This window comes from Eurypyga helias, unplaced genomic scaffold, assembly GCF_000690775.1.
Source record: "Eurypyga helias isolate BGI_N326 unplaced genomic scaffold, ASM69077v1 scaffold36353, whole genome shotgun sequence".
Classification (NCBI taxonomy): domain Eukaryota; kingdom Metazoa; phylum Chordata; class Aves; order Eurypygiformes; family Eurypygidae; genus Eurypyga; species Eurypyga helias.
In genome coordinates this window covers 2,041-12,079 of record NW_010241214.1, presented here as the reverse complement: position 1 = coordinate 12,079, position 10,039 = coordinate 2,041, and the positions used below count along the sequence as shown (strand labels likewise).

At 42.6% G+C, this 10,039-nt stretch overlaps 1 protein-coding gene across 1 annotated transcript in view; it reads left to right on the top strand.

The window, feature by feature from the left end:
• Positions 1 to 1,176: 1,176 nt before the first annotated feature.
• Positions 1,177 to 10,039, top strand: part of PDHA1 (pyruvate dehydrogenase (lipoamide) alpha 1) — a gene marked incomplete at both ends in the record, with an annotated part of 10,410 nt that continues 1,547 nt past the window's right edge. Inside the window, 6 exons of the mRNA XM_010148690.1 lie at positions 1,177 to 1,191; positions 2,570 to 2,638; positions 4,175 to 4,348; positions 5,605 to 5,731; positions 8,266 to 8,357; positions 8,730 to 8,822. Coding sequence (XP_010146992.1) covers positions 1,177 to 1,191; positions 2,570 to 2,638; positions 4,175 to 4,348; positions 5,605 to 5,731; positions 8,266 to 8,357; positions 8,730 to 8,822 — 570 coding nt within the window. The remainder of the gene's footprint in view (positions 1,192 to 2,569; positions 2,639 to 4,174; positions 4,349 to 5,604; positions 5,732 to 8,265; positions 8,358 to 8,729; positions 8,823 to 10,039) is intronic.

Genomic DNA, 10,039 nt, shown 5'->3' with positions numbered 1-10,039 from the left:
GGCCACCGGCCCCTCCAGCACGGGCGGCCCTCGCTGCCCCGCCCAGGCCCTTCGGCAGTGCCGGGCACGGTGGTCTCTTCGCTCGTCACGTGTTCCGTAGGTACGAAATGTTTTGGCTCATTCCTGAAACCCTTCTCTGGGTCCTTTGCTTTGCCTTTTGTTGTTCTTATGTCTCTGGGCTGCCGGCACAGGTCAGATCCTAACCTGGGGGTAAACGTACTCTTCTCCTTCCGTCTGAAATTCAGCCATCTGACTGACTGAGCTGCTTCACCCTCCCCTGCTCAAACAACAGCCCCTATTCATCTCTTCCTCAGATGTATTTCGAGTTTTGTAATTTTTTTTTTTTTTGCGTTAGTGTGTCATTTGTTGTATTTTATCACGTGTGTGAAAAATATTCCTTTTACCCCTTCATTCTCCTTGTTCCGTTACAATGGCTGTGGCCGTGAGGAAAAATTAACCCTGCTGAAAAAAAATTGCTGGCAAGATCAAGTCGGTGTGAAAGGGTACTTTTTGGTAAATCGAAGTTAGCTGCCTTTTTGCCACTGAGAACAAATCTGTGCCTGCTCCTCTGTTCTGCAGTGGCTCACTTCCCTAAGCATTCACTTCTTGAGGGGAAAAGCAGGTCAGTGACTGTAAGAATGACACGAGCGAGCAGATTTACCAGAAGATCTTCATCTGTGTGTTGGGCCTGTACATCTAAAAGTATTTCCTAATTTACCAGTAAAATACCTGTGTTAATAATTTTCAAATATGGGTGCCTAAAATTAGGCCTTTACTGCAAGCGCTTGGCCTGCTCCTGACATCCAGCATTCCAAACTAGAATTCCAAACCAGATCTGGCATGGATATCTTAATACAGGGTTTTGGTAATCACTAGGATTGAAAAATGTAAATATTTGTCTTGAATTATCCTGGTGTATTTACAGTGATGGTATAAATTACCAAATAAATAGAAGCAGTCTTAATCCACAAAGCAGTGTTTTATATATGCTTTGTGGATATTGCCACGTGGATTTCCATGGTACAGAGCTTACCTGTAAGGAAATTACCTCTTACAGTGTTCTAGTTGGCTAGTAATTTGCTGACTTCTCCTCCCCTAATTGTTTATTATAGCTACTTACTCTTTTTTTCTTTTCTTCCTTTTTCTTTTTTTTTCTTGCTGGTGCTGCTAACTTAGGGAGCCGTTAGTGAGGTAAGGCCTGAATCCCTCTTGTCGAGGTTTGTTTTGGATATGCGTACTGGCCGTGTATTAGAACTTTTGTACAGACTCTTCAGTGTTGCTTTTATATCGTTTCTGGGGCAGGGGAGTTGGACCAGGTGGCCTACCGAGGTCCCTTCTGACCTCTACCTTTCTGTGATTCTGTGTATCCTGTGCTCTTGATTTACTTCCAGATTTGGAAGTACAGCAGCTTTTCCTCACCAATGATACTAATGTATTGTGGTAAACAGCATAGAAACTTGGTTTAAATTCAGAACTCTAAATGTTTAATCAGATAGTGGGCCAGAGGGAGGGGGGAGTCTTGATTGCTAAATCAAATATGCAACAGAGTAGGTAGCCAACAAGGATTGAGAAATTTCTCTTGGCTTTGTCCAAGCTTTATACCTGTCAATCAGATTTTTTTGGAGACATTGACCTGGGTATTCTCCAGAGTTTGAAAGGATGAGCCTTCAGCTAAAATATATGTGATTTCCATGGTTGGATGAGCTACTGAAACTTACGTGCAGCTCAATCAGTGATGCGATATTGCCACTAAAGGTGTAGTGCCTTCCTTACACTGTCGCCACAATGCACACATGCTTAGGTGAGCATCCTATCTGATGCTGCAGTGAAGCTTACTGAAGTTATCTAAAACTACCAGTTAATAGCTTGTGCACATTCTTCAAGACAGAACCGTTGTGTATTTTTAAACATGCTTCTTATCTCTCCCCTGCCATGCCACCTTTCTGTTGCTCTGTATGTCTTTTATCTTTGGGTATGTCACCTTCTATGTCTCCATATCGTTGTTAAGTGGGTAACAGCACGGCCACTACTTAAATGATGCTCTTTTTTTTCATTGTTACTGCCTTGAATTCCTCCAACTTCTTTTCCTAGTGAAAGGGAAGAGCAAGAGTAGTTCATAATCCAGAAATCTGCTGGTTTGGGTGGCTGGAGTTTTTATTTCCAAATAAATTTTTTTGTTCTATCAAGGTAAAATTCCAGTCAGTGCAGAGAATCCATCAAAATCTGCACTGGTCATGTCTCTACTCATATATGCATTCTGGTATGTGAAGGGAGTAACACTTATTTTTGTGTTTTTTATCGGTCTTTTGAAGTGCCTTTTTTTTTTTTTAGGATAACCAGGAGTATTAAAAATTTTCTTTCCGTAGTCTTAATTTTAAATGCTGGGTTTTAAAGGACTTCTAGCACATATGTACAAAATAAAAGCTCTGTCATGTTATGGGATATGCCACTGAAGAGTTTCGTTCACAAATTACTTCAGTTTGGGAATAATGTTAGGAATTGTGACTTCTGCTTGGTTATTATATTTAAGTATTGCTCATGTTTTGGTTTTGTCTTGGTTTTTTTTAAGGCATCTCGGGTGATGGTGGCATCACGTAACTATGCAGACTTTGCAAGTGAAGCTACATTTGAAATTAAGGTAAATCAGCTAAATACTTAATACTGGTGTTCTGTGTAAGTGCTTGTTGTAGATCTTGACATGATGGGCTTGCCCCTCTATCTTTTCAGTTAGAGAAATACTGTTTGAATTTCTAGATCCAACCCCCTAACTACCTGCCGTGATTTCTAAATGCAGCTGGAAGCACTGTGCTTGGCAGTAGGTAGTAATGTTACTTGTTTCTTAAGAATGTGAAGCTGTGATTCTTTGCAGCTGTGATGCTGCAACAGAACTGTGAGAGTGGAGTTACAAAGGAGCTAAAGAACCTTTTCTGTTCAGAGGGGAAGAGTATTAGTGGTTTCTTAATGCTTTTAAAACAAAGAGCTGGTTTTTGCTGCCTACCCTTCTCTCCATCTCCCTCTTCTTTATGGGGTTGTGGGTGCTGTATCCCAAACGTGCAGCTGATTGAGGTCCATGTGGATTTTGGAGCAAAAAGCTACAGCATCCTTTTTACTGTTTGACTTGGTGCTGCTCAAAAAACCTGCGTTACATTCGGTCAACTTTCCATGGTGGCTAGGTCTTGGGGAAAAAGCAAGGCGTCCGTTGGCAGTAGCAGTTATACTGGCTTTTCATTCAGGAATTGATAAAAGAAATTCTGAAGGAAATGGTTTAGTTCTCCTTTTACCTGCTCACTGTTTGTCCATGCCTGTGAAGTATTGAAGTGGTTCCACAGGCAGAGGGGAGGAAAATATGTTAATATAAGTCTTTTCTGACTAGATACAAGGTTCAGTGTTTGGTCCTGTGTTGATGATAAGTCTAAGTTGTTATGTGAACCCTGAAGCAGAGGAGTGTGCACGTGTATTACATAACGTTCATCTAGGTGTCAGTGGATTTGCTCTGGAGAGACTTCTCTTTAATATAAATGGTCCCTAATCTGGAGAGCAGTATTTTGGCCATTTAACCTGCACTGACAGAGTAATCTGTTCCACTGAACCTGACTGCTTTTGGGGTTTTTTAGATTTGTTTTGTACGGGTACCTAAAACCAGCGCTACTCCATGGTTTGGGCTGGAATTTGTGCTGTACACATGGTGGTTTGACCAGCAGGGTGGCTGATGCAGCAGTGGTTTATTACTGCTAATGCAAGTGGGGGTAGAAGAGATGAAGTCCAGTCTTGGGACCAGATCTTACAAACTGTTTCATGAAGAAAACTCTCCATCTTTCTGGTCTCTTCACTGAGCCTCTGTAGCTCTTACCAAGTATTGAGTATGCAACAACCATGGAAATATGCTTTTCCAGTAATTTATGAGAACTTTAGTTCACCTACTGCTAGTAGGAATTCAGGGCTTCATTTCATCAGTGGAAATCTGCCTTTATTAAAAGTAAGGCTTTTATTTCCCTGATTTTGAAAATAGTGTACAAACTTTACATCTATTTTGACCTACGAACTTAGGTTTTCCTGGCTTTTTTAAAAGATATTAAAATCTGAATTTGAAGTTGAGACATCATTAAAAAAAAAAGTGTTATTCATAAATAGGATGAATTCCTTCCAGGAAATAACAACTTGTTCAACTTTGCAGAAATGTGACCTCCATCGCCTGGAAGAGGGCCCTAGTACCACAGCAGTGATGACTCGAGAGGAGGGGCTGCATTACTACAAGACGATGCAGACCATACGACGCATGGAGCTGAAGTCTGACCAGCTGTACAAGCAGAAGATTATTCGTGGCTTCTGCCATTTATACGATGGTCAGGTAAGATGTGGTTTTTTTTTTTCCCAGGAGTTTTCATACTGACTTACCTTACTTGATGTATAGGTATTTGAATAGAGTGGAGAGTAAATCCAGAGCTGAGTATCTGTGTACAGTGTCTGAAGTTGTAGCTGTATCATGATTTAGTTCATTATCTCCTTAAAAACAATGTTGTGGCACACAAGGGTGTCCCTGAGATCTTAGCACAACAATAGGGAGGGAGTGAACACAAAGTGCAGCTGAAGATCAGCTCGATGTGAGGAACGAGCAACTGAAGCGTATTAAATTCAACACGTGTGGAGGCCCACGTCCTCCTCTCAAGCTTCATTGATGTTTTTTGTTCCAGTGTCTTGTAGATCATGTGCCCACTACAAAGCAACAGCCAGGAGAAGGGACTTCATGAGCTTAGTGAAACTTTGCCAACCCCCTGCCATTTTTAAATTTTAGTTATTTAGATGCTTCACAGGGGAGATGGGGCTGGAAAAAGTCTACAGATCTTTGCAGCTTCTGGTTCTGTTACCCTAAATGGGTGAAGAAAACTCCCCAAACTCAATTGAGAGTTTTAGAAAGCAGGCATTCTTTATTGCAGGCATGAGGGATAGCATTACAATCATCATCCTCTTGTACACTTTTTCTGCTAAGTCGCTGTGTTTTACGTAAAATGCCTATGTTCGTTATTACGTTTAACCTTTACAGTGATTGGTTTATTTTATGTATTCATATTCTAAATTGATTATTGGTCACCTCTGCTTATCTCTACTGATTGGAATCCTTGCTATTCAAATCAAGATGGGAAGGGTAAGGGTATTTCCAAGCAGCATTGTTGGTTTCCATGGCTAATTGCCTTGGTTTCACAGACGCTGACAATACCATACGAGGTTTCTACGGTCACATTTGTTACACAAAATCTCTGTAGTTACTGATTTCAAATACAAAACAGATTCCCAGTACCAATCACACAAATCTTTACGTTTTTGATCAACTACTTCATTTCTGATTTTGGCATCGTTTAGCAACAGTTGCCCTCCTGTTTGCTTTTGTTAGTTGAAATCAGAACAGGTTGGAATTTAGAGCTCAAGGCTGTTGTAGCTCCAGGTTCTGCAGAGACAGACCTGCCACACCATGGACTTTAAGGCAGTCTCCTGTATCTGTGCTCTTCCTGTTTTCTGCTGGTATTTGAAGTATTTGGGACTATAGCTAGCCCTTGACACACTGCTGACTCTGAAAATGGTGTGTTTTTCTTCATGCCTTTGTAATAGGAAGCTTGCTGTGTAGGGCTTGAAGTTGCCATCAAGCCTACAGACCACGTGATAACGGCTTACAGAGCTCACGGCTTTACCTACGCACGAGGAGTGCCTGTTCGGGAGATTCTCGCTGAACTTACAGGTTTGTGCCGAGTAAAATGAGGACTCGCGTGCTGCTGGGCTCCTGTCAGAATTTTTTATTCAAATTCAAAATGAGGTTGATGCACAAAGGATACTGGAGCTTCAGAAGCATTTAGTGGCATAGCAGAGTTAATCAATCTTAGGCTTTTCATGGTGTGACCGCTTTTTGGTACAAAACATAAGTCATAAGGAACATTTAAGTGCTGCTACTTGTAAAGCACAAATTCAGAACGTGTTTCTTGTTGCCACGTGCTGTGTTTGTTGTGCTGCTGCAGCTTGTTGAAGGGAAAGTTGGTGGTGGCAGGCATTTGTTCTCAGTGGGACAGGGCGATGCACTCCCTTAGGAGACAGACTTGGATTTTCAGAATTATGCTGCTGAAGTCTTGAAGACTGGTAAACACTGCCTGGAATGATAAACAGAATGGTTTGGGAGAATTGGACTGTAAGGAGAATATTAAATGGTATGCTAGACAGATCTAAGGTTTTGCAGAAAGGAGGGGTGGTTGTTCACAGCAGGGTTGTAGGTGGAGCAGGGGAGAGAAGAGAAGACCAGCCTGCCAAACTCTTAGATGTGTGAATGGATGCTAACAAGGAATTTGAAGGCCATTATGAATCATTGGTGTAACGAAGACTCGCTCTGAGAATTTGCGTGCTTGAAAGGTAAATACAGGCAAGCACATTTTGGAAGTAGAGGTGTGGCTTTGTACACTAGGAGTGTGTGTGTGTGTTAAGTGCATTATTAATAACATGCACAAAAGCCCAGAATCTAGTGGGTGATCAACTTGTCAAGCATTGCTCGATGCTGATTAGAGAGGAAGTAACCGAAGGAGATTGTCATGACTGAAGTCTGTGGGCCCTGAAACTACAAATGTCAGTGGTGATGTGGCTGTGTTTTCTTTATTTCATGACACACATCATCTTTAGCATTATGCTCAGGCTTAGCGGGGCCCTTTTAACTGGGAAGGAGCAGCTGCAGTACAGAGGCTACTGTTCCGAGAAATGGCGCTTGGGGCAGGGTTCTGGAGAGGAGTGCTGCTGGAGCTGATTGTGGTCAAGATCTTGACTGAAAATGCCAAACTGAGAGACTATCTCGGTTACAATGACCAGGAAATAGCAGAATTAAAGTCTTTGAGGGATCATGAAGCAGAGTCCCTCAGATGAGATGAGTAGAAAAGGTCCTACAGGAAACAAACTCTAGAAAAGGACTTTGCAGGGGAATTGATGACAGTGGTCAATCGGAAGTTCTTGGCTGAAGTACAAAAAGGATTGTACAGTAAGTGGGGGAGATTACTGAAGTTTAATTACACTTAAGAAAATAGTTTTCTGATTAAAATTAGACTTTTTTGTTTGCTTTTCTTTGCTTTGGCCCTAGCTGGCAGAATCCATAAAAGCTCACAGGATACCAATTCATAAGCATGTGAAAGATACTAAAAAGACCAGTAATAAAAAGGATCCACTGTTAAGTAAGAAAGAGAAGCACAAATTCCAGAGAGATCCAGCATTCACCTTCTAAATTAAACACCAAGGCTAAGGCAAAAGACCCCAAACAAACCAACCAAAATTACCCAAACCAGCTGTGCACAAATAAAATAGAAGCCTGTGTGGCTAGTAACAAGACAGATTGGAATAAGAAATGGAGTGTGCTGATGATCTTAGATCAGCTCATTTAAATAGGGATTGTTGTAATGCTTCAAGGACCACCAGTTATTTTCAAACTACAGCTTGAACAATGTTGGGCTAGCTGACATTCCGATGTTTATCTGGGAGTGGAGTAGAGGGCTGTTGGGTTAGGGTTAGGATTGGGGTTGGTTTGGGTGTTTTGTGTTTTGGTGGGGTTTTTTTTTAATATCCTATCTGTAATTTGTACTTCTGGTTATTGTCACAGGGAAGACAAGTGCATCTTATTGTGACTAATTTGGAACAGCGTTCATATCTTTTTTGCAGAAGATGAAAGTGATAAGGACTGTTAAAATTTTATAGATTACATACATGAGAAATACAGACCATGTTCGCTACTGAAAAAACCGCACATATTTATCAGGAAGTGCTTTTATATAGTAGGACGCTGAAACTTCTTGTTTGGTTTCAAAATTTCTTCTTAATCTCTTTCTTCGTTTCCTGAATTATGAGGTGGTGAGGCACTGGAACAGGTTGCCCAGAGAAGCTGTGGATGCCCCATCCCTGGAAGTGTTCAAGGCCAGGCTGGAGGAGGCTTTGAGCAACCTGGTCTAGTGGAAGGTGTCCCTGCCCATGGCAGGGAGGTTGGAACTAGATGGTCTTTAAGGTCCCTTCCAACCTAAACCATTCTGTGAATTGTGGTTTTGTTATCGTTCCCTTTTTTCCCCTTCTCTTACTTGTTTTGTGATACATGTAACTGTAAGCTCTTTGGGGAGAGGCCCTTGTTGTCTTAACTCCACACAGATCTAATGACAACAACGTGGTGTTAGTGTTACTACCTTTAGGAATTAAGTTGATTTTCCCATTTATAGTATTTTTTCCTCTGAAAAAATAAATTGCTTGTTATTTATGTTTCAGGTCGAAAAGGAGGATGCGTGAAGGGAAAAGGAGGATCAATGCATATGTATACCAAAAACTTCTATGGTGGCAATGGTATCGTGGGGGCTCAGGTACGTCCATGACTTCTCTTTTAAAGCCCAATATGAATTTGGCTCATGTCCTGTGCCAGTATTCTCTCAGTTTTTGTGGTGCGAGCTTGTATGCAGATACCGTTGCTCTGTGGCTGTTACCTCTGTTACGTCTTTATTTGGGTTTGCTGACAGTTTTGTGAACTGTAGTAAAAGTGAATCAAATTGAGAATCTCGTTGATGTTTGTGTTTTGGCTGTAGTAGGGATTGGAACACATGGAAGGGAGTTGGTAACAACTTGTTCGTTGAACAGATCTTTAAAAGTATAAATGCCTGTCTACTGTTCGTAAGCTGCCTGTCTCCAGCTCCTCAAAACATTCTTCTGAATTCCTGGTTTGTCCTGCGCTGTGATAGGTTCCTCTTGGAGCTGGGATTGCGCTGGCCTGTAAATACTTTGGGAAAAACGAAGTCTGTCTGACGTTATACGGGGATGGTGCAGCCAACCAGGTAAACACGCTATGTCCTACGTGGCTCTGTGAGGAGGAGTGTGGGTGATCCCTTTTCCTGCTGTGAACTGCAAGCACTGCCTTTCCTCGGGGAGCTGGGAGAGTGCCTTTCCCTCATCTGTCTCAGACCTGGGACTTGTGCTAAGACTGTGGCGTTGGGCTTTCTGCTTTCTTCGAGGAGCCCGCTGGTGCAGAACGAGCAGTCCTGGGGAGAGCAGACAACGCGCGCCCTCTGTCCTGCAGCTCACTGCCGTTTTTCTTGGGGCTTTCGTTGTGAGGTGCCGTTTGCTGAGACGGGCTGCATGGCAATGGCTGGGCATCTGGCAAATTTTGGACACCGGCGTCTCTTATTTGTGGTGTCTCGGGCATTTGAGTAGGAGTGTGTTTCAGGTACTGTACAGTCCTCAGAGAGGTGATTCAGATGACAGTTAACCAGTAGGTGCTTTTCATATATTGGGTATGTAGCATGTGCTTGGGTTTTTGTACCATGTTTTAGACTTTCCCCACCCCCATTCTGAGCACTGCCCTTGTCGCTGGAGTGGAGGGAAAGCTGCTCAGCTCCTTCCCTGCCGCAGCACTCTAGGTACGAAGGGAGCGAGTGGGGCTAATGGTTAACTATTTGAATGCTGTGTGAGTTCAGGGGGAGGAGGGGTTTCCAGTTGTTATCCTCTTTCCAGTTGCGCATGGCTCACTTAAGTGTGACCCCCTGAAGCCCCTGTGCTGTCAGGAGAGCTCTGAACAACAGCAGTGAAGATGATGGTGCTGCTGATTAGGAAGAAATGTGTAACTTACACTTCTGAAGACAGAGGAGGGGACATCCTCTGAGAAGACAGAGCATCTCTGAGCCATCTGCTGTTGACATTCTGGCCGTTTTGTTTGTGTTATCAGCCGAGATGTTAAGCAGATAAGAAATGGGTGGTTTAGTATATCATTTCCCACTTTCAAAACACAGGTGGAGATCTCAGTTCTTGGCTTTCCTTGTCTGGCTTGGCATAGGGAGGCTGATGCAATCACTGCGGTCAGACTGTTCTTTTACCTTGCCATAGCTGCATCCTGCCCCATTAATCAGTTGTGAAGGTTTCTACGACCATTGCTGAAATACCTCAGCTAAAGTTGAAGGCATTGTGCTACCCCAACACAGGCAGGGATACAGGTTTAACAATGAAGTTCTGTGAACCATTCGTTGAGACAGAAGGTACCTCATACAGTGCCGCTTCT